Genomic DNA, 25217 nt, shown 5'->3' with positions numbered 1-25217 from the left:
GCACTTCATTTCCCCCCACAGCTTTTCCTCACCAGTCCCCAGAGTCACCCAGCTGTCTGGGTGGGGTTGGATTTGGAAACAGATGTCCATGGGGACACAGGACAGCCTTTGGCTGGATCACTGGAACAAAGCTCTGTGGCTGCTCGAGCTTTGATGCCGGGTCTGTGAGTCCCTCATGGGTGCACATGGTCCATCCCTCTGCCCAGCTGTGTTTGGACCCACAGCTCTCCCTTGCCAAGCTGGCACCTCTGCTCACATCACCACCCCCTGCTCTGCTTCCAGCACTTGCTCAAGAGTCAAAACATACTCAAAGTCACAAGGCATTCACGGTGATTGGGTACCTATGTCCTTCATTCCCACTCTGTTTCACTGAGGCACAGTGAAAAAATACTCTTCAGATTCAGCTTAGTGCAAGAAATTCTTTCATTAAATGCTCACCAGAAACCCCTCACCTTATCCTTGCTGCTTATGCAGCACAGGACTCCGCATTAATCCAACCTGCAGCCACCAACAAACCACATTTGTTGCTAACAAACATGCAGAAATGCCTGGCAGCTGATGCATCCATGACCTTGTCTCTGGCATCACAAGGAATTACTGTTTTCCCTTTACCTGATGCCTTCTGTTCCATTTCCCAGGACGTTGAACAATCAATCATGGGGTGGGGAGGGAAGAAGGGAAGCAAGGAGCTGCAGGACATTTGTAGCCCAAGTGAAAAGCATCAGGATAACAGTCTGGCACCAAGTCATTCTACAGAAAAATTAGCAACGATCCCCACTGCAACAGGAACAGGAGCTGGCTGGATATTTGTCAGGGTTTTGGCATATGTGGGTTGGGGTTGGTTGGGGTTTTTTGCTTTTACACAAATTAATTTAGAAATTGAATGCAGAGGTGCCTCTTTTATAGTGGCTCAGCTCAGAAAAATGTCGATTTGCAGTTTTTGTGAGGGTTTAGGTGATAATGTTCCTCTTGCTTTCACTGTAGCAGCTCATTTCTACACCATGGACACACCAGTTTCCTTCCTCTTTGCTCATTTGTGAGGAATATATGTCAGCTATATATATGTTGTTTGTTTTCTGTGTTTGTATTTCAGACCTCCTTTTTTCCCTCTTCAGGCAATCCTTATTGACAGACTAATAAATATTACAGCCTCTCTTTCCTGTGGATTAGGAGGGCTGCAACTATCAGTTCAAATGCTCAGAATAAGCCATTTTTTCACTGCACATAACAGGGGAGGGGAAGAAAAAGCATCATAACCCACGAAGGGCAATCAGGCAGGGGAGCAGCGTGTACACAAAACACTCTGTGGCAGCTCTGGACTTGCACTGTACCTGTTCCTGAAAGCTTCATTTGTCATTTCAGGGTTTTGTATAGCAGAGGATCCAGCTGCAGGCTTGAATCACTGTATTCCCATCTGGGCAGCTCACAGAAATCATCCAGGAGGAAAGACACACAGCAACCACCACAGGCTTTATTGTTTGCAGCAGGCCAGGTAAGAATGGGTGCAGAACAGCAGCATGCCTGTATTTCTGGACACACAGAGCTGGGGCTGAGGTTCCTGAATCAAGGGCAATCTTCTGGTCTTCTCAGGCACCCAAATATCTCAGGATGCCACAGCCTCACCTGCTCTCCCAGAACCAGAGCTGCATTAGTTAATCCTGTTAATGCTGCAGTGAGGGACAAAACAGGGAAAAGCCACACCAGATGTGCAGGCAGGATTTGCATCACTGATGTATTATGGCTGCAGAATTCAATGCTCTAGGAAAGGCCAAGGCATTGGTACTTACTAAAATCACTGCTTTTCCTCAAAAAAACCCCAAACTTGTTCCTTGTCTTTCCTGCAGGGAAATTACCCACAGACTCATGGAGCTTTGAGAGGACACGGCACCAAGTGGATAAAACTGACAGGAGTAAGGGAGAAATGAGATACAAAATTAAATAATGGATTATAACACTTGTCTCTTGTCTGTAAGAATTTGGAAAATAAGAGACAGGAAGGTGCCCAGCACCAGAAATACCATCAATAAAAGCTCATGCAAGATTTTATTTTTATGAAGACATGCTCAAAAGGAAGACAAGCAAAGCATGGCTCTAAAACAAATATAATTTTTCACAGTCAAAAAGATTAGTCTTGCTCAATAGTCTACAGCTAAGTGGGAAGAGCTGGTAATTAGGTGACACTAAAAAAGAAAGAGAACTCTGCAGTCTCACAGAAAAATGTTGGAGGGATATCACTCTCATATAAAGATAGAAACTGCTGAGGTCTAAGATGGGAGATTTACATCTAACTCAGTATACTGAAATGCCTAATTTAACAGTAGGTTATAAGAGCTGTCAGAGACACCAAACTGGAAAAGACCCTGCTGAAAAAAGCCCAGTAAGGATTCACTGAGAATTGCTGAGATTGAGTAAGGATTGCTGAGAATCACAGCTTTAAATCCTGACCAGAAACCCATGGTGGACTGAGCAAGCACATCCCAACACCAGGGACTGGTGCAGAACCAGAATTGCAAGACCCAAAGTATTGTGGTGCAGATTTGCAAAGTCCAGTGTCTTTGCAGAAAGGGTTTTCCACCCAGTGTGAAAGTACACGTGGGCTTCTGCAGCCCTGCTGCGCTGACAAGAGCCCAGTGCAGACAGAAATGGACCTGGGAGCAGCCCCAAAGCCACCAGCACAGAGGGGAGGAGGGGAACCACCTGCAGGGATCTCTCCAGACCCAAGGCTCTCAGTGAGTGAAACACCAGTGTGAGGGTCTCTTATCACCTGGACACCTCTGTGAGGCTCAGTACAAGGGCTGGAAAGAAAATGTGATTGAGCTCACTGCTGAACTCAGCTAGCACAGTAGGAAATAATTTCTGTCATAGGCAGAGGCAAGCTACAGGTCTGAGGAAAACAAAATGTTGAGCACTTTATTTCAAGTAGCAAGTTTCTGTCCCAGAGCTGAAAACATCTTAAGCTTCAGCATCTGGACTCCTCTCCCCCAGCGTGGATGGAAACCTGAGTGTGCACTGACTGTCCAGCATCCCTCATGGGTTAAGGGAGGAGAACAGGCACCTTTGGGATGCATTTGAGCTCACCTGGTTTAGAGATCTAACTCAGGAGAGCATGAGTTGTGTCCTAGAAGAGGGTATTTTTCTTCATCAGATCAAAAGGGAGGCTTTAAAACAAAGGTAAACATGAGTTGGTCACATGAGTGATATGGTCGAGACACGAGTTGGTCACCATCGTCTGAAACCAGCATGGGATTCATCTCATCTAACTGAAGAAAATTTCCTATCACAGTACAGGAGCTTGCAGAGAAAAAATAAAGAGAAGCAGAACCAAACAAGGGAACAAAAACAAAATGAAAGCCCAATTCCCAGTAGCAGGTAAAAACAATGCAGAAAGAAATACCTCTAAAGTAAAATGAAAAAGAGACAGAATAAAAGAAAGACTTAAGCTAGTGTTTCTGAACATACTGGGGGAAGCCAGATTCACAGGCCAAGGCTGGCAAAGGCTTGCTTATTCTGGGAAAATATATATATTGATTTTGGATCATTGTCCTTAAAATCCCAAAATAGCGTGATTAAAGATTACAAAACAGTAACCATGTGTCGAAAGTCTATCTGCCAGTCACAGCAGAACAGCTATGGAAACAACAGATAAACAAAGCACAGCTCGTCTGTTACAAGTTAAATTGTTCCGGGGAGGGGAATTATTATGAATAAAATCCTCTGAGCCCAGAGTGATTTGGCTCAGTGTGGGATCTCCAGCTTATCTGCCTCAAGGGAAGCAATGCCTGCTGTCCCAGACCAGCAGAGAAATGTATTCTGAGGTGCCATTCTGTGTGCTGGGGGGCAATTCCACCCTCCTCTAAAGGGATTTTAGAGGTGCCAGGCCAGTGAGAGCACAGGAAACCCTGATCAGGTTCATGCAGGGACAGGGAGAGGGCAGCTCTGGCTCTCTGGGTTGGAGAGCAAGGCTGGCCAGGCCCATGGCACCTGGAAGGGCACTGAGGGGACAGCACAGGGACACACATCTGGGGTGCACAAGGGTGAGGAGGCCAGCCCCGAGAGCAACCAAATTCTGCTGAACTGCTTGTTCAGTGCAAGTCTGTCCTTCTGTCCCTCCAAACAGTGGGGCTGAACTGCAGTGTCCCAGAGCAACCCAGCCAGGGCATTTTTGGGAACAGCTTGAGTCTGCAGCCAGGGACAAGCAGAAGATGCCTTTCTTCAGCTGGCAGGAGGATTTTTTTAGATTTATCTCCTACACTGCAAGATGCATCCAAGTCATTATTCCAGTCAGGCAACGTCCCCCTCCTCCTACACATACTGCCTGTGGAGCACCCATTGCTGGGCACCTCCAGCCAGCCCTGGGGCTGAGCTGTCACAGCTCCCTGCAGGGGCAAGCAGGCTGCTCCCGGGGGAACCGGCACTGCCCCTGGGGCTGCAGCTCCTCTGGGGTCTCCGGTGGCTCCTCTGCATCCACAGCACCGCCACTTCGGGGTCTGCTGCAAGCTTGATGTTTGTGTTTGGACACCAGGAATTTTTAGCCTCTGGCACAGGCACAAGAAAGAATGGAGAAGGGAGAGGGTGATGGAGAAGAATTTGATGCTGCTCTGAGCACACTGAAAACTACAGAAAGAAAAAAAAAAATCCTGCAGAGGTAGAAAAACTGATTTACAGCTGAGCTCATTCTTAGAGTGGCAGCCACCAACATCTGCTAATAGCAGTGAAAGTCCTCCCACTTTGGCTACCCATCAGCTTCTGTATAAACTCATCTGAAGGCTGGCAGGCATTCTGGGATGGCTCTTCCAGTATGTTTTATTGCTTTGGCACTTTCAAAGGGAACAAATTTGTGTTCCTGGTGGCCAAGGGCCACATGTAACCTTCAGCCTCCCCTCCCACGGACATTTAAACCCCCCTGCATCCCCTGTCCCATGCTGACTCCTTGACGCTGCTCCAGGCTGATGAGTCCTGGCTCAGCACCCACCTCCACCAGGTCCCTGCCTCCCAGAGCAGGATGACAGCACAGCATCCGACCTTCCTTCCCCTGGTCAGGAGGGAGGCTCAGGTAACCAAGCCCAGGGCAGGCATTGCCTGCAGCACACAGCAGCCCCCCAGGGCACTGCCAGCAGGCCAGGAGAACAGCTACAACTTCTGCTCAAATTCCTCTGCAAAGGACTCAAGATGCTAATGGGTTTTAATTTTCCATGAATTTGCAAAAGCAGTATCCTGTAAAGCTGCAGATGATTGTTCATGCTTCCTCACCTAGTCTAACATTTATTATATTTTTCAAACAGACATTAGTATTAATTTAATCTTGATTTTTTTTTTTTCCTGAAGCAGGCTATAATTAAATATACTTTTCCCTGTGACATTTGCTGGGATATAGTGAGGCCAGGGCATTTTTAAAGACTCATTCAATATAACTAGCATTTCAATTAGTGTAAGCACATGAAGTAAACACTTAAAAAAACCAGCCTAGTCATTTGAACTCATCCACATGGGACAATTTTATTTTTAATTGACTGCAGTTTTTTATTTTTTCAAAGGATAGGAAGTCTGATTGAGTGCTGGAAGTCCTAGCAGAGTATGCATGCTAAAGCATGCTGAATTACGTCTCATTTTCTCCTCAGAGCTGCCATTTATTTTCCTTTCCACAATTGAAGCTTCATGTTGACACTTAATCTCTGTGTTCCTGCCCTTACTTGGGGAGGTTTTCATATAGGAAATTTCCTTCTGAGCAGCACTGTTTCACTGAAGAAAGCTTCTCTTTTGGTCCATCCCATCAACATGCCTGAGCATTGACTGGGAAAAGCATGAGTAATATTTCCAATGCCTTACCCTTCCTCTTTAAAAACAGTAACAGAGAAATATGGTATTCATCTCATTCCTCTGTTTCAGGGAACATCTCTTAAAAATACACAATAAAGGCCTCCTTTGGGAGTTCACAGGTCCCAGCTACCCACTGAGAAGTGGGTTATTAAAGCAAGAGTCACATCTCCCTGTGTATCAGTGCAGCATCACACACCAGACCCCTGACCTTGCTCGGGGTGCTGGGCAGGAGGCAGCAGCGCTCTGCAGCAGGAACAGCCATCCAGCCTTTAATAAGTTGTCTCAAATTACCATGGGAGCCATTAAGGAAAGAGATATTTAATTACAGTTCTCTGCTAGAGGAAAAAAAAAAAAAACCCAAGTATCATTTTAATCCATCTCCCACAAGCTTGGGAAAGGAAGGGCACCTTCCCTGTGCCAGGTCACCCTTCTGTACCACGGTGACTGAGGGTCACTGGGAAAGGACACCAGTGACTCCTGGAAAGCAACAGGGAAGGCTTTACTTTTCCAACCCACTATAAAGGCAGCTGTAATTCAGCTCTGGAGAGGTTCTCCTGCTTGGAGAACGCTCCCTGTGACCCTGCAAGCACCTGATGTTTGTTAGCCCCGAGGGTGGCATATTTGTGAGAGAGCTCTAACACTTGGGGCTTGTCACAGGAGCCACAGGGAGAAACTCTGGCTGAAGCTGAAGGGACAGGCTTGGGGAAAAAGTGAACCTGATCTTCCCCTGCAGGAAGCAGAGGCCAGGGGACTTACAGGGCAAGGGGGGATGTCCCTAAAGTGACTGCTCAAAGGCATGTGCAGGAGGCTCCACCATGGCAGCAACAGCTTGTCCTCCAGCAAACCAACTGGGCTGCAGTAATTTCGACAGGTCTTTGGCTCCAGTTCTCCCAAGACCTGGATAAACATGGGGACAGCACTCAAGAAGAAACTCTGCATCTGCACCTTTTCTCTTCCCAATAATACTGCTGCCATACTAAAATGAAGCACGATTACAAAAGCCAACAGTGTTTCTAAAAATAAAGAAATACCAGTAAATGCCTACATATGAAATGCAGCATTTTGTCTAACGCTCCCAACTGAACTAAACGCTGTGCTGCTCACTCTGCCGTTCCCAGGAAAAGCACAGTGCATCTCCAATTGATTTACCCTTATTACTCATTTTGTACTGGGGTTTGCAAATTCCTCTCCCAGCACAGCACAGAATTTTTCTCCATTGCTGACAAATGGCAGCTGGCTGACTCCAATAAATCCCACTTGGTCACTATCAAGTATCTCCATAATCATTCCTCCTAACCCAGTGGGTGAAACTCTGCCGGCACTGCATTAGCAGGAGGCAATTTCAGCAGTTGTCTTTGTCCTTCCCCTAGCCTCTTTCACAGATCCCAGAGCTTTCCCATTATTTCAGAAGCTGGAGATACTTTCCTCAGCTTAGGTGCAGGAGGAGATTTAAATGCCATCATCTCTGGGTGGAAAATCACCTTTAGAAAAGCTCAACCCAGAATCATCAGCCACTTCCAAGGGGAACAGAACATCCCACTGCCCTTTTTCCCATTTCACCCAGAGGCACTTGGCTTGAGCTGGAACCCCACAGACCCCATGGCTGGAGTCAGATTTGTGAGCAGTTTAGCACCATGTTTGGTTTTGTGCTGTCAGCTCCTACACACTGATAAGTGTCCTTAACATGACACTTCTGGGGCTGGCATTTCCTGCCCAACAGGAAAATTGCTGACCCAGGGGCTCTTACTAATTTATCCCTGGCCATGCTCAATATTCACTGACAAGACCCCAGAGTGAGGCCCAGGCTTCCTTTTCCTGGGTGTGAATAACTCACCTCCCCCTTTTTTTTTGATTGAACTTGCAGCATGTGAATACCAGAGATAAAGAGGGTAGAAGGAGCAAGATGACGAGTTAAACATGGAAGCAGACCTGCCTGCCATGCCAGTGAAGCTCCTCCATTGGCAAACCACTTCCCCACCTCTCCCTATGGCAGCAGAGAGGTGGCACAGGAGAGCACCACAGGGAATGCAGACCTGTGAGCTCTGTCTCTCAGTGAAAGGTGACATCTAGAAAGCTCCTTGCTGCAGGAAGAGGTGGCACTCCTGGCTCACTAAGACACTGGAGCCAACCCCAAACCCCCCCAGAGGAGCTCCATCCACCTCCCTGCCCCCTGGGCTGGTTTTGCCTTGAGATCCTGGTGCCCCCCAGGCCTCCCAAGGAAACCACGTTGTTTTTTTCTCAGGAACACCTGGGGCCCTGCCTGGACTTTGCCAATTAGAGGCAGAGTTGCAGAGACTGCAGAACTGCTCTCATTTTGTATTTCATTTTTTCATTTAGATTAGTTCAGGGATCAGAAAATGAATGAGCTTAGCTCAAGTCCCACAAGCCTGCTTTTCCTCCAGGCAGCTAAACACGCTGCTCAACTTGCTAGGCAAACATTTAATCACTCTCTGCACTCAGCATCCTCTGTCACACAGGAGGTGGGCTCTGGCTGGGCTCCTCAAAGAGGCAAAGCAGCCACACAATTATTTCCCAAGCAAGCTGTGGCCGATGCACGAGGATGAACACAAAGACAGGAAATCACCTTTTGGGAAGAAGAAACCTTGGATTGGGTTAAATGGATTTCTTGACTTCCAGAGCCTCTTCAATGCAGCCATGAAAAGGAACCAGGTAACTGGTTTCAGCCAGTACCTACCTGTCTGATAATTCATTCCAGGAAACACAGGAGAAGGGAGATCCACCTCTGCAGGCCACCAGTGCCGAACACCACGAGTCTGCATTGAGGACATTTACATTCTGTAAAGTCCTCCTTCCAGTGAGAGCAGCAGCAAACTAACAGTACTTGGTTTATCCAGAATAAGACTGGGGCATAGCTGCCCCCTCATTTACAAGTAGCAGGCTGGGAAGAAGTGGCTGATCAGTGTTTTTAACTTGGCAGAAGGCGATGCAATGAGATATGCTAAGTAGAAAAGAAAAAAGATGCTGGGCAAATTAAGGCAGCAAAGGTAACAAAATTGAAGCCACTTGCTTAGGGACCTTGTGAATTCATCATTGCTTGAAGTCAAACCTGGGCATCATTCCAAGAGCTACGTTACAGCTCAAGAATAAATTACAGGTGTGACAGGGCTGATGTTCTGGAAGCACAGAGATATGATAAAGGCTGTGGAAACAGTCACATCAAGCGGATGCTATTATGAATAAATTGGCATTCCTTACCTGATGGGAGCTGCTGAAGTCTTTGGGAGAGGAAAGGGGAGAAAGGCATAATTAGGGCAAGCTCCCACAATTGCCTGTACAGATGGCCTGCCCACCTGAGACATCTCCTCCCAAAGACAACAGCACCACTTGGCCTGGCAGGCTGGATGAAGCCTTTGAGGTAAATACCAGCAGTGCTGGGCTTGGGAGAGCACTCCTCCCTCAGGTACCAAATGTCAAACACATGCTCCACATGCACCACCTGCTCCCTCTGCTGACCTGGGCAAATGGGGACCTGCTCTGTGGGACCCTGTGCCCTCAGCTGGGCACCTTGGGCTGGCATCCAACACCTGCAACCTACCACCTTACATGTGAAAGCAGATGCATGTTTAAAACCCCACTTCTTGGTTTCCAGCCTTCAAAACCTACAAGAAGTCATCCCACTTGATCACTTATCACTAGACATGTGGGTCTTTCATGCATCCCAGCACAGCTTATGTCTCCCCTTCAAATTATATTAATCTAGACTTTTTTTCAGAGAAATCCCCCAAATAAATCATTAGTGATTCATAACTTATTGAAACAGTCCCCAATTCTTTGGAATAGGTATGCTTAGGCTGTCATCTGACAAGATTAATCACTTTCCAGGGCCACTGGGAACTTTTTCCCCATGCCTGCCTCCTCAGAGCTTTGCCGACTCTGGCAAAGTACAGGCTGGAGGTGCCACCTGCCACTCCTGCATGGAACACAGGCTGTTGAGAAGGAGTTTCTGTACAAAGATAACCAAACTCAAAGTTTCACAGCAATAAAGAATGTGGCACATCTGTCACTCAGCTCTGCTAATGATTAATTCCCTTTGCTGCCTCATTTCCAGGACTTCGTCAAGAGCTGACTTCTAGCCCTACCACACAGCCTGGGCTAAGGCATCCACCTGTTCACCCTCCCTGGCCAAAAACCATCTCCTGCAAAAATTAATTCTGTCAGTTCAGGGCTCGAAGCTGCTCCCTGCTCCAGGGGCACAGCTTACATTCAGTGCCTCCTTTCCATCCCCCAAGGACTTGTACCACGTCCCTCCAGCCCCTCACCATTCCTGCCATCGCCCTCCTGCAGCCTCAGCCTCACCTCTGGACAAGAGGTGGATTTTTTGCCAGCAGATTTCAGTAGCTTTGAATGGCCAGGGTAATGCAGATTTATGCCAAGCTTCCCACATAGAAGGCCTCCTCATAAGGGGGGCCAGGAAGGAGTGCAGAGGAAATGCAAGGACACATCCATGCCCCTTCCTCCTCCTGTAGGGTTGACAGTTTCTTTCCTAGTTCTGCTGCAGGTGCTATTTGAGACAGCAGCCTGCACACACTGCCCAGCTTCCAGCCACAAACACATGGCTTCCAAAGGCTTCTCTGAGCATTAATCAAACACTTCGGGACACACAACACTTCGGGACACACAGTTTTCACGTACTAATTTACTTAAATGACATGTTACTTTGTCTTCTCATGTGAGACACCTAAACAGCTGAACAGAAATCACAAAGTGAATATCAAAGGAATAATTAGTATACAAAAAAATAAACCAAGCCAAGCTAAAGCCACCCAGGCAAGACCCCTTGGGGGTCTGCCTGCAAAACAACTCATTTAGAACAAAACAGTCACACACTGAAGAAATTTGGACACTGTTCTCCAAAGCTCCAGCTATTCTAGGAGAACAACCTGCTATAAAAGGCTGTTGTGAAAAAAAAGGGAATTTGTGATGTGCAGCCAGATTCAGCAGGGAAAACAACCCAAACTTTTAATCCATTACTCAGGAATGGCCTTAGAGACAGGATCATGGCAGCAGTCCCAAGCCCAAACTCCCCCACAGACTGCAATGGGGCTTCCACTGCTCCCAGCACAGGTTCCAGGTACCTTCTGTTGATTTCTAGACACCCACGCTGATCTGCAGCTGGAGCACAGCCCAGCAATCTTGTTGATGTGTATAATATCAAGACATTCTTCATGTGCTCTCCAACTTTACTCTCTGCTTTGATTATGCTGGTTAGGAGTTTCCAGAAAAACCTGCTAAAAATACCATCATTGCCAAGGAGCAAGCCAACACCAAGGGCAATATCCTTCTAGTGTCAGAGAACTTCAGCCCTCAGAGAGCTGTGATGTTCCTCCAACAGGGACATGCAGCTCAGGTCAGCCCCTTCCCACCAGCATTGACTTTTCATGGGCCTTGTCTTACACCTACCCAAAAATAACCCTTTGCTTTTAGACAAGATCCTCTTTTACAACACCTTGCTTGATCACACTGCCTATAATGACATCTCTGGGGCTTTTGGTAGCCATGTACCACCAGGATTAGGAATTGTCTCTTTCTTAGGTACATAACTGCTCTTCTCTAACTGTGAAACATCAGCTAAAGGTTTTACCTCTCAAACACCCACAGGCTGGCAATGCCAGGCCTAACTGGTCATTATTCTAGGACTAATCCATGGGAAGGACACATCCTAACACTGCCCATCTGCAGATGTCAGCTCACAGGTGAGGTAATCTTGCCTTAGGTTTGGCAGAAATTAGCAGCAATTATAGTTTTGCTCCACCTCCATGAGCATGTTAGCAACTGGCAGCAATGCTGTGAATCCCCCCAAGCAACCAGCAGTTGTTTGAAGCCTTTAGCAGGTTCTGAATTTTTAAACAAAGACATATTCTCCTGAGGGTTTACAGGCCATTAAGTAAACATTTAACTTTTTAGTAAAAAGTAAAAACATTGAAAATCATCTCAATTACTCAGCTTTCATTTATACAGCACTGTGACCTCTCCATCCCAGGAGGCTGCAGAAACAAAAGTGAGTTACTAAATGAAAAAACACACCTTTACAAGAAAAACAGAGATGATTCCACTGCTTTATGGCAATCTTTAGTGCAAGAACAGCAACAAAAATCACAAACACCCTCTTTGCTTCATTTTACAGATAACTTTTTCTTAACAGAAGCAAAATATTGCAGAAGGATGGAAAAGTGGACCACATTCATTGCCCTCTTGTTAGTACAATTACTAGTGAAATCCTTGAGATTACCCAGTTCAATCCACAAAGTAACCACCTCCAGTGGACAAAGTGAAAAGGAGGATGTTTCATGAATGCAACATAATTCCCTGCTCTGTGTCCTCAAACAAACAGGTCCACCAACTAACCAGGAAGCCATTTGAGGAGCTGGACATTGTCTCAAGTGAATGAAGTATTGCTGAAACCTTGCTGCTCCTCAAAGGACACCAACACATCCCCTCATCAGCAAGGCACATCCTTGTTAAGTTTCTGCCTGACCCACACCTAATGAGAGGCTGACAGGTAATAGTTTAAAACTGCATTTGCTCTAATTTTATGAAGTTATTTACTATCCACCTGATCCAACTTTCCCTGCAGAATGTGTAAATGCACCTAAAGAAGTCTGGATTAGGCTCCCTATTTTTTAATGCCTATAGCAGGGGCATTATGTGGTTTAAAGCATTAATACAAAAAATACCTTGGGAAATGCAGCAGAAGTTAGGGAGTCATAGGTTATTTTTATATATACATATATACACACACAAAATCAAGTTTTCTCCTCTTATTGTAAGAGATTTTCTCTGCACCTTGAGAGCCAGGCTGGCAGAAGAGAACTCGGTGTATTTCTCATTCTGGAGGCCCTAGGCAGTGAACACTTGAGGGAAGAGAAGATGCAAGTCAGTTGATATTTATTATGATCTTTTTTCTTGACACTGAATGCTGAACCACAAATCTGGAGCCCTGTCAGATGCCAGCACTCACTGCTAACAATGCACTAAAATAAAACCGTGAGGAAGAGAAGTTATCCATCCATGCCTTGGGCTAAAGGCATTGTTCATAACAAATTGCTTGACTAGTTTATCTTCCCTGTGTGCATGGAACAGTTCTCTTAAATTATTTTTCTGCTGCTAAATCCCACAGTGGTTCTGGGTCACTCATTGAAAGTCAAAGCAAGAAGCTGCTTGTGATGGAGCACAGGCACATGGTATTGTTTGCTTCCCAAGCAAAGCACGGCACTGAACCCATGGCCTCCCCTGATTAATTGCAGAAACTGAAATCTTTATACAAATACTTTTAAAGGATAATTTGTTTAAGCTTAAAAGTTATCTTAGAATATTTGTGCCAGTGAGACTTGACCGTACAAGAGGGAGAACCAGTCACGCAGCAAAAGGGAATTAGCTTAAAGGAGAACATCCAATTGACTGCTTTTGGGTTTGGTTTATTAATAGTTGGTTTTAATTTATTTTTTGGGAGCATTAACAGCACAGCATATTGATAAGAGACACAAAGCTACTTTTGGTATTAGAAAAGCTGCCCCTCAAGTTGTACTGGAAAGGCTAAACATGGTAGAAAAGATACCATTATAACATTTTCAGCATTAGTGACACTGTTTCACAGGACGCTTCTTACCTGAGCTGTCCCTTTGAGAGAGGTGGGATACAGGGCTCAAAGGAATTGAAATTTGGCCCACTGGGGTTCCCCACACAATAAAGCTACATTTACAGAGCACTTACAAGATTCCAAGCCACTGGCGAGCTAGATTTGTTATCAGAGGCAAATTCCAACAAGCAATGAAAATTTGGGATCTTGAAGACATACTTGTCTAGAAGCTTCAGAAGTTTCCAGCCATCCCGAATTCCCCACTGTATCTTGTGTCAAGAACACAATATCCCAGAGGAACTTTCCAAAGCATTGGTATGAGGCATCAACATTTCTCTGTCCAGCTCCAAGCACAATGCCCAGCACTGCAGTGAGGGGTCCAAGTCCTTGTCCCCTCCTGGGTTAAGCCCAGGCAGCCATGGCACCAGTGTGGTTAATGGCCAGCTCCCACAGCAGAGACAGAGCCCTAGGCTCTACCTTGATCTATAATAAGGAAGGGAATAAGCACTTTCAGGATGTAATACATTAGATCAGTTTTCAACATCTAATTTAGGATTAAATTAATTATACCCTAGAAAAGCTTATTTCTCTCTAAGGGATTCTGGACAGTGAGCTCAGGCAGTGATATCCTTATCCACTGATGAATCCTGCACCTTGCCATAGACTAATCAGGCACACGTGGATCTCTGGCAAACCCACTGCACCCATTCTTCTATTTCATTAATTCACTTTCCATTGTGTCTTATTCTAAACCTTGATACACAAGACAGCATCAAGAAATCTGCAGCTGCCGAGATCTTCTATTCATCTTTTCTAATAGAAATCAGCTCGGTTTTGTCACACACACAGTCTCATCCTCCAATTCAAAAGGAAATCCAGGTCTTGCTAAGCCATGGTCTCACGTGCTAGAAATTAGACACATTAGGTCTGTGCCCCCAAAGTGTGCAGAGAGGGAAAAGCATCTCCCACTTCACATTTTATTGCCTCATTCCACACACCTTCTCCCGCTGCAAACTACCTTCATGGAAAGAACATATCCAGAATCAGAACAAACAGCTCACCTCTCCCTCACCCTCGTCTCCAGCTACAAACAAAAGATGTCAGCATGACCCAACTTCCATTTCCTGATCTGCCCAGTGTGAACTCCTCACCTGGTCAAGAAAATCCTGCCCTTTAGTGCCCTTGTTAGGCTAGGCTGCAGCCTTCCTCCATACAAACTTCTCCCCGTTCAGCAGGGGAAACTTCCATGTGATTTCTCCATCTATTAAAGTTCAGATCTCCTCTCCACTACTGTCCTCAGTAACTCCCTTCTTGATAACCCTAGAAACTTTGTTCCCATAAAATCTTACAGTGATTCCTCCTTAGTTCTTCTGCAGCAAAAGAAAACAATTTCTCTACCGCTCTCAGCAGGCCCTTTGCAGAAATGTTTTTGTTTGTACACATACATTTTGTTGACTGTTTACTAGAAGCATGGGCAGAAATTACATTTGCTCTTACTATTTCAAAGGCTATTTGGGTGGCTAAGCCAGAGCATGCTTTAGAGGTGAATAAGAGGTTTGATACCTGGTTTTCTCTCTCAAACATTAGTCTGTATCTTTCAGACTGGAAGATAGTTTATGAAATTAAATCCAGATTTATACTGTTACTTCATAGGGAAGATACTTGGGGATCATATTAAGATCTTGGCACACTTAGCAGCACCTAGAGTGAACTCTTCCCTTTGAGCCTGAACTCCAGCTTGTACCACATCCTGCAAGGCAGCTCCTACTCTAAGGGAGAAGTACTCGGCGCCACCATGTTCAGATTCCAATTTGTTTATGTAGGACAGGCTATAATACAGCATTAATTAAACACTGCATGCCCATTTACAAACACATACCATTACCAGGCACAGGTACAACACCTGTGTTTCCAAAACCAGTGGCATTACCACTACTTTACCTTTGCTTTTAGACTCCATGTTCAGGCAGGGGAAGTCCCCGTTTCCTCACCTTTTTGTGCTCCCTGATTGAAAGGAAGGTCCTTCCTTTTTATTTGTTTCTCTTTGTTTTACTTTGGGGTTGGGGGGCACATGGGCAAGAAAAATCTTCATTACAAACCAGCCTAAGTGCTTGGAGTCAAATAACTCCCCTAAGAAAGCAGACTGCTACCTTACAATATTGGTACCGTATTCTCTACTAGCAGGAAAATGACAAGGAATGCTTTCCAGTAAGGAAACAGCCTCAGCTCTCAAAAATGCTGCTTGTTCTTCCAAAAACCCAAATCAGCCTCGATCCCTACCACTCTGCTTTACCATATAGAAATGCATGACTAATTCCTGGCCTCCATGGGCTGCAGAGCTGGAAACCACCAGTGTCCTGCTGTAGGAGTGCTGCTGCCTTTAACACACATGAGCAAAGCGCAGAACTTCGTGTCACCTGTCCTGTGCTAATCCTGGGCTCCCAGAGCACTGCTGGGAAAACTGCTCAAAGCACTCTCCCCCAAACAGCCCCACAAAGTCCTGTCTGTGCTTCTGTGTTTGGTGCTTGGCAGCACTCCACCATGTGTAGACAGAAAACGTGATCTCGTGAAAATTCCAAGGTGCAAAATTTCCTGCCCTTCTGAGCATCTTCAATAGCAGCACTGCACACTGCTGAGCTTTGAGGGCAGGTGTTGCCTTTCCCCATGTATTTAAATGTGCTTCTTTCATGTCAAAGGTGACAATCTTGTTAACTTGTACAGCCACGTGCTTTGTACATGAAGCAAAGAGGCAGCAGTTTATTCTTCAGATCCTCCTGATCTGACGGACGACACTGTCAGGGAGGGGAAAACCCCTTTTGTATCTCCTGACCAAAATCTGAAAGGTAGGGGGTCAGTTACACATCAGAACCACATTTTACATCAATAACATTTTACTAGATATTTTATTACATCAATGGCTTGAAAAAATTTTATTTGATGTCAGCAAACATTGGAAATCATAGAAAAATGAATTATGTAGAATTTCACAAAGGAATTTACCCCACTATAATTCCTCATACAGTAAAATAATCCAAAACCAAATGTTACTTTTCAGTGGCTAAGCAATTTTATAATGCTATGAACATTCATCACAGTAAGTGTGCTGAATAATAGAAAACAGGCAAAAAAGACATTTAAAATATTACTTACAACAGCATTATTACAACATACTTTCTTTAAAATCCCAACGAGTATTTCATCACTTCAAAAGCTATACAGCATTTCCATTATATTTGCAAACTTAACCTTATACATCTTTTAAAATCTTGAAAAAACTTCTTTTAAGCAATCTATAAGCAGTTAACAAAATTGATAAAATCTACATAATGGAATACTATACACTCCAGTATAAATTTTATTTTAGGAGAATATGAATGTAAACACTCATTATTATACAACATGCATAGACTATACTGACCTTCCATCTTCTGAACTGTAACTTTCACTGCAATTGTGCTTTACTATCAACAGGAAAAGCTGCATTAATCCAGGGAGTGGCAGAAAGTATTTGCTTTAGGGGCATTGCACAAGATCACTAGATTTTGACTTACTGAAGACAAGCTGGAGCTAATAAAATAATTTCTCTTCTTTTTTTTTTTTGTAAAATATCAGCCCATTCATCACTGAATGAGCTATGTACAAATTCATACCAATTTGAAAAATAAACGCATTATCAAAAAAAATCTCCTATGATATTTCTGCATTTCATTGACTTGGAGATTTTTGTTCACAAATCCAGTGATCAAGTTAGTGTAATGCACTGTTTGGCTCATATTTGGTGTGCAAGAATACCAACAGCATCTTAGCGAATTCATAGAATAAAAACTGAAATTTAAAGTGACAATGAGCATATTTTAATACATAATGTTTCTGATGTATTTGTACAGGAAAGAAAAATGTTTGTCAGGACATTGCTTTAAGAGAGTAAGAGTTTCATTCTTACTTTAACTATTAAAAAAGTGTTCTAGTGGATATTTATGGGGTCTTCCTGGTTGCAAACTTGTAAAAATATATTAAGAAACCATTATCCCCATAGGTATTAAATATATCGAGACACAACCATTGTGGTTGCACTACCAGGTATGGCTACTACGGTCTTAAGCATCTGATTGTACATTGTTGCTTTACTGTTAAGCACAACTGAGGCGTGTATTTTTTTCCCTTGGTTATAAGATTATATTACAAAAATTGATCACTGTTTCAAACCAGTTAAACACGAATATTCAAGTAACAAGGTTGTTTTAATGGATAAGTGAAAAAAGAAGTTACCTAGCACTTTACACAACTACATAAAAATTAAATAGAACAAATGAAATTTGTTTATGCATATGCAATACACTTTTATATCTTTAAGATTTCTAAAACTAAAACTTAAACTATCATTTTCTTTAACGATACCATATTTTGCACAATAACTTATACTTAGGAGAAATAATTTCCCATTTTCCACAAAATATATATAATTATGACATTCACATCGATAGTTTAAGAAACAAAATTTAAGTGAATATTCTTATTTTATGCAGTTATCTTTGTGGACCCTTCTAGTCAGAATGCAACCAGTTGATGTATCTAATGCTTGACCCATTTAACAAAAGAAAAAGAGGGTCTTCACCTAAACAAGGTCAAACCATTTCAAAAGCTAAAATGATTTTATCGCATTTAAAAACATAGTTCAAGAGAATGTAAAAAACTAAACGTTTAAAATACAGTGCTATTATATTGCATGTATCAACTACAATAAGATAGCAGTAAACTGAAAAATAATTAAACAACTTTTTTCTTCCTAATATCACAAATGATACACGTTTCCCCCTACCCCGTGGGGATGAAGCCAAAACACAACTTTTCTGATAAGATGGACAGATTTGAGGGCAAAAAACCAATGAGAAGTCCTCACAGGTACCTAAGTCTCCAGCAGAAGCCTCTCCTGATGAGCTCCCCAGCTGGGATGCAAGCTCCCACACCACTCCCACACCAGCGAGGACCTGTGTCCACACACTGGTACCAGCAGGAGGTCTGATATTTAATACTAGAGTGTTTCTAAAGAGCAGCATTGCTTTACACCACAACTGTCAACTGGATTCACAGTGCTATTTGCCCGGTCTTTATTCCTAATTCACACTGGCTAACACCTAGCATTCCTTCCCACAGAGACTCCCAGCTCCAACTGGCACAGGTCTGAAGGAACATTTGGGCCACCAGAGCTGCCAGTTCACAGCAACAGCAATTCAGAGAGGGAATAGCTCCCGTCCATCCTGCCATCACCTCGGATGATCTCTCTGGAGCTACCAGAATGGAGCTGCTCAGAAACAGCTGCCAAGTGGCTGGAAGGGCCCTTTTGGGGCTCCACACTCTACCTGCCCTAGGAAACCTCTACCTGCGCTGTGCCTGTGTGTTGCTGCCCAGTTTCTGACATGGAACTTTCCTCACACACGGCCCAAGGCTAAGACCACACCTCAGTGCCTCAAGAGGCCACATCCCCTGCCTTTCCTGGGGCAGTGACCACACGGCAGGAGGTGCCAGAGCCAGCTCTGCTGCCCAGCTGGCATTAGCCTGCCCCGCTCGGGTACAGAGAGCAGAGCCACCACAGCACACAGCCAGCACCACAGCCACCACAGCACCAGAGCACAGCCCAGCAGCCAAAGCTCAGCACCAAGCCCAGGGCCCGGCCCCGAGCTCCACCAGCCTCAGCTGCGGGCCAGGCCACGGGCTGGCTCATGTCAAGCAGTGTGAGAAAGGCTGGTGCTGCACATCACTGTGTGCCATCTTGGCTTGAATCCTCTGCAGAGGAAGAGAGGAGAAAGGTCCTTTTTTCCACCTGCAAAGACACCTGGTGGTTTCTTCCAACATCATTAAATTAACCATTTTTAAATGCTTTGTGACTAGTGTTATTTTGCAGCTTTCCACTGGACAAGAAGTAATACTGCTGCTTCTAGCTTCCCTGGACACTGTCTGCTCGGCAGTCAGCAACCACCTTGTTCAAGGTGCAAAGTCCTCCCACGGGACTTGCAAGAACAGTTCCAGTTCAAGCCAGCTAGACAGGCCACAGCACGGGCCATCCGAGCAGAGGGCTGGGATTTGAAAGCTGCATGCACCAAGTATTTGGAAAAGCACCTCTTAGATTTTAAATTGCATATTTTGGTTCAGAACATGAAAGCGATGTGTGCTTCAGAAGGGTTAAAATGGCCAATGAAAATTAACCCGGTTCTTCTCCATTACACTTGCAAGAAACCAAAAACTATTGAAGGTTGAATTTTGTGCTCCAACCCTCATCCAGACTTCCAGTGAGAGAAGCAGTTTGATGTCTTTGGCAAACAGCGCTCTGAAGAGGAATGAGACACTGGGACAGAAAGTGATCTATGGTAGCCAAATGCAAAAAGGCACATATTCCCCCAAAAGGAGAGGCACCAGAGAAAGTTGTTTTGACTTAATCCCACAGAGGATCAGGAAAAAGAAAGTTGTGTAGCACTCACTTAACAAGTTACAATGCAAATGCTGAATGCCAGGGGTTAAATAGCGTATCAAACAGTTTCAGGTTAAGTATTCCCTTTTGCACTAAATAAAAGCCATTAAAATATACAGGAATAAAATGCTCAATTAGGGAGCTTTCTATGAAGCAAGAACACACAAATACAGTGAAAAGAATTGCACAAACCAGAAGTGTAATGAGTTACATCTACAACCTTGGACTGACCAAACCTTAGAAATAACATTTCCTATCACTTTGCATTATTCATGATTGCTTGCTAACATGTCCTGTCACTGCAGAACAAACCTGCCACGGCTGGCATGTGCACAGGCCCCTCCTTTATAGAAAGCTCACTAATCATAGTGTCATCGTAAGAATACACAGGAAGCGGAGACCACAAGGCCATGCAGCAATACATACTTATACCCTACGGACCAAGTGTTATAAGAACCCCTAACGTGTAGAGTTACTGTGGGGCTGCTAAGGAGCTCCTTGTTTTGCAGGTTGGTCAAAATTTATAGACAGGTGTTACTGGTTCTAGAAGTTCCCATGCTTAAGCATGACGTTGGTGAAATGGAGAGCTGAGCTACCTGGGTGCTTTTGAAAGAAAGTGGAGGCAGTATGGAGGAATGAGGGGAGATTAAGGCAGATGTAGCACAGGACTGGAAGCGTTTGCCTTTTTTTTGGTAATAGCTGCTTGTCCACAGATATGATGCAGATGGCTGTCTGAGGTTTGCTAATACCTGATATCCTGGATAACACAGTAGTCAACACAAATTGTTCTAGGCTACAGCACCTTCTCACGAAGCAGATGCATATCTGACATCAAGAACAGAAGTAGCCTGGAGGGAAGGAGAGAGAAAAAGCAGATATTTAGTTTAAAATGAATACACACAGGCTTTCTTGCATCTCCAAACTTCAGCCCAAATCCATGGTACTAGAGTGACAAAACATACAACCCTGCCACATGGGAGGAATTCCAACAGCTTTCCCTGTTCCGAGGCACACTGGGATTTGTTGTTGGAAACATACAGGAATTGTATGTTCCCAATTGTATGTTGTAAACATACAGGAATTAAGAATGGAGTTAATGCTGCTTTATAACCAGCAGCCTCACCTCCCCCCTTCAGATAAAAGGAACTATGGCCACTTGCTATGGCAAAGCCCAAAGCCCTCAGAAGCTGATGAACCTTTCACGAGGCTGGTGGCCAGACAGCCAAGGCATGCCAGGGAAGAAAGCACCCGAGAGATTTCAGTGTTAGGCCAGCAAAGTCTTCTGGTACGGCTGACTTGACCAGACACTGCCTGTCCAAGTGCCCTCAAGAGCAGGTACCAGCTATGCAGCACTGCACAAGGAGGGACCAGGAACCCTCTCCAGCCCATGTAGGTCACTTGCGTCATAACCCCAGCGACGTTTCAGCTCGGCCCCAGAACCACTGAGACAGACACCCGGTCAGCACTTTGCTCACGCCACCTCTGCAGGCAGGAGCACCACACGGACAGCTCCTTTTGGTCTGGTTCCCACCACTCAGCACTTGGGCTGCTCCAGAGTGGGCACCATCCATCACTAATGTGAGGATCACAACTGCTGCTCTAGTAGTCATTTTACCAGACCTTGCTGTCATGCCTCCACTCTCCCAACTCATTTGGGATCCTCATGGCTCCAGTATCTACCCAGCTGGCCACATCAGCCCACTCCAGCTCCTGCTGAAGCCATTTTTTCCCTATGTCAAGTGAGACTCTCCTTTTTTGACCTCAGCTTTCAGAAGCAAGGGTGTATGTGAAGCTAGGAAGAATCTCAGAAGGCTCAGAGAAGAAAAGCTCTGCATTATCAAGATATAATTCTACAGGACACAGGAAAAGACAGTGACAAGAGCCACGTATCTTTCAAATTGGTGGCTATGAACTAGCACCAGTGCTGCTTTGCTCCATCTCTCAATTCTGGAAGAATGGGACAATTTCACTCACACATGCCTGTGAAGGCAAGTGTTCTGAGTTTGGTTTTTTTCATCTGTCATATCTTTGGACTTAGTCCCCAGATATAAGCATCTTTGAATTGAATGTTATTAGATTTTGTGAAGCAGTGAAGTTCTGCTTTTTGAATGTCTGAAGGACAATGAATGTCCAAGTGATCCAGCCCTAATCAGAGCAACAAAAATATACAGCACACTGGGAAGTCTTTACTCCATGCTCAACCAAAATTTGCCTTATGCTGTTGACTGTGCTTGCATTTACAATGCACAGTTTTTTAACCAAGTTGTCTTCTAAATTAGGTCAAAGGGAATCCTTGATCAGACTTTTTAGCACACAAACCTCTACCATGGTTTTCTTCTACAAGACTAAGTATTAATCTTTCTTGTTAATACTAAATTTTTTTAACTAACTTGGTACTTAAACATCCTACAGTCTCTTTGTTAATTTCAAGCCTACATAGACTTTGGAAAAGTGTTAACTCTCTGAACCTCCATCAAGAAGAGGCTGTTCCTAAAATTTGCCTTTTCAGAAACAGCTGTAAACTTAAGGAAACTGTGCCCTTAGGTAACTCCAGAGTGAAGTTCCATGCACTCATGTTGCTTATAGCCTTCTTCCCTTCATTTGAGTGAAACCACTCACCAAAAATGAAAGAGCAAACTTTGGCTGAGAAGACTCTATGGTCCCACAAAGCCAAACCTAGAAGAGCTGGGGGAATTGAGTGCAGGGAAAACATCCAAGTGAGATAAAGATGCACAGGGTTTCAGCAGAAAGAGGTATTAAAACATCTGTGCTCTGATGAGATACACATACTGTCAGAGGGATGCAAATTTACTGCTCTCCTTCCACTTGCATACAAGCCTGGATCTCCCAGTTCCCCAAATCAGTACTGGGACTGTATATCCAGATGAAGTGAAATATACACTGATTGAAGATTGACAAAAATGGCTTTTGCAAAGACTGTATATATAAATACACACACACATCTATTTGAACTGAGCTCACATAGGGAATTTGATGTGACTTTTAAATTGGATTTACCTCATCTTCCTCTTCAGACATTTTAGTGGAATTTTCAGGAGATTTTACAGGCTTCTGGCTATTGGTTCCATTTGTCTCCTCTTTGCCATGCTCTGCCTCCCACTCCTGTAGGACTTCATCTATGTTGAAACGACGTCGATAATTTACAAAAAAGTTTTTCACTTGCACCACAGATTTGTTTCCAATCACATCAGAGATTGCCTGAAAGTCTCGGCCGTATTTCCTGATTGCTAAAAGCAACAAAAAAACAAAAAACAAAAAAAAAAAACCAAAACAAACAAACAAACAAAAAAAACAAAAAAAACAGTGTGTTATTTCCATAAAGACCACAAATCAGGTTCAAGACACAGCATAAAGATCCAAAGCTGAACTTCAGTCAAGGTTTTAAACCTTCTTCAGATTAATCCAGAATAAAAAAAAAAGTCTAAACTGTGAAAGATACACAGTTAAAATCAGCCCTGGAGCTGAGAAGAGAATAGAGGTTTACTAAAAGATGGGTAGAGTCAAATGTACAAGGCCTGTTTAAATCTGCCTGTACTGCTTGAAAAGTTACACAGACAAAGATGACAGCGGTGACTGCAGCCGAGTTTCACTTTCTGAAAACTTGGACAGGCAGACACTATTTGCAAACATTCACATGATGCCATTTATATTGCCCAGGGAGGGGAAGGGGGAATATTGTATCCCTGTTCAAATACATTCTTTGGGCATTAGCACACGGCAGTGTTGAAGTCCTCCCTCCTTAGCCACTGAAGAGAAACTCAGCTCTGAAATGCAGCAGGGTTTTGACTATCAACAACTGAAGTACAAATAAACTTCTAGTGCCATACCTTGTACAGCAAGAAGCTGCTCATCTGTGGTCCAACGTGCATTAAATTTCTGGACAACCTAGACAACAACAGCAACAAAAATTAGGTTACTTCATTTATATACTTTCACTTGTATCTGAGCTCATAAAAACCTCTCGAAAGTGCAACAAGGAATTCACTGTTGGTCAAAGTGTATCATTAACATTTATCTTCACAATTAACTAAGGTCAGAAAATGATCTCACCTCTGGAAGTCTGTATTGTTCTATACCACCTTCAAGCTTTTCTTTGAGTGCGCTGTTTGTCTGTTTGATATTCTGAATCTGAAAAGAAAGTTTCATCCCTTTAAGAAGGATTAAAAAAAAAATCTTTGGACAAGTCTTTTTCCAGCAGCCTTGGCAGGAACCTCACAAGCTCAGCCTTCCAGTTTTTTTCACAGCCTGCCTTTTCCAAAAGGAAAGTTTGCTATATTGGAATAATGTACAGCAGGAGCAGCTGGCAAATCAGGAGATCCCATTTAATTTATTCTGCGCTGTCTGCAAGTTATTTGTAGCAAGAACTGCCCCAACTTCTAGGTCTTTATGAAGCCCAGCATAAGAAGACCAAACCCATCTGCAGCAAGTAACGAATCAAAGACTGCTAAAGAGTTCAGCTTCTCCCAGAGTGCCAGGAAAAAGGCTTCAGGCCAAAATATCAATTCTATTTAGTGTAATAAAGAGCTTGAGACAGATCTCTGATTTAGAAACAGCGAAATGTTCAGATTTAGGCAACAAACTCATGTAGCAAACATTTATTTACTCACAGATATTTGAAAAACGTTTGTTTAAAAGGCAGATCCATCAGGGAAGCAAAAGGTACATAGAGAGTTTCTATGATACCTGTCTAGGAAAGACTAAGCCAAACATATCTACAACTTCTAAAAGTACCACGTGAAAAGGCAAAGGAAAGAGCTGCTGCAGGTGGAAATTGCATACTGCTGAAACCAATGTCACCTGAGGAAAGTTACAGTTAAAGCTGTAGAAGGAATTCTGAACAGCAAGAAAAGCTAGGTGCCAACAAATGTTCCTTCAAGTCCCTGCTATGAACTTTTCCTTGTTTTACTACAGGTCAAAAGTAGGCTTGACCACAGAACTAAAACCTAAGAGATGTAAAACCCGAGCAGCATTCAGAGCATAAAGGACAGCAGCTTGTCAACAGAGGCATGCAGCATTGTGCATCATCACTGCCAAGCTACAAAGTCCTGCCAGCTCTGCAGAGTGCAACAGGCACTACCAGCAAAGCCAGCAGTTACTCCTGTGCGATCCCGTTCGTACCTGCCGTTTGATTGAGACTAATTCCATGTCCAGTTGTCTGAGTACAGTGGTAGCAGCTGTTGCATTGGCAGAAACAGCCTCCACATCTTCCTGGGAAAGGAACATTCCTTTGGGAGGTTTCCTCTTTGCTCTGTTCTTGGCCTGTGTACTGTGCTTCTCCTTCTTCACCTGAGGGACAGTTTCAGCAGGTGGCACCTG

The 25217-nt window shown here is 44.1% G+C and overlaps 1 protein-coding gene across 3 annotated transcripts in view; it reads right to left on the bottom strand.

Moving 5' to 3' along the window:
* Window positions 1-16287: 16287 nt before the first annotated feature.
* Window positions 16288-25217, bottom strand: part of RCOR1 (REST corepressor 1) — an 83432-nt gene continuing 74502 nt past the window's right edge. For all 3 annotated transcript variants that reach the window (XM_041476276.1, XM_041476274.1, XM_041476275.1), the window contains 5 exons: window positions 25020-25214; window positions 23952-24029; window positions 23729-23786; window positions 22899-23128; window positions 16288-20728 (listed from right to left, as the gene is read on the bottom strand). In XM_041476276.1, the coding sequence (XP_041332210.1) occupies window positions 20687-20728; window positions 22899-23128; window positions 23729-23786; window positions 23952-24029; window positions 25020-25214 (603 nt within the window). In that variant the 3' untranslated portion in view covers window positions 16288-20686. The remainder of the gene's footprint in view (window positions 20729-22898; window positions 23129-23728; window positions 23787-23951; window positions 24030-25019; window positions 25215-25217) is intronic.

This window comes from Pyrgilauda ruficollis, unplaced genomic scaffold (assembly GCF_017590135.1).
Source record: "Pyrgilauda ruficollis isolate IOZ18807 unplaced genomic scaffold, ASM1759013v1 scaffold38, whole genome shotgun sequence".
Lineage (NCBI taxonomy): Eukaryota > Metazoa > Chordata > Aves > Passeriformes > Passeridae > Pyrgilauda > Pyrgilauda ruficollis.
The sequence above is the reverse complement of the archived record's forward strand: the minus strand, read 5'-3'. Positions and strand labels throughout refer to the sequence as shown.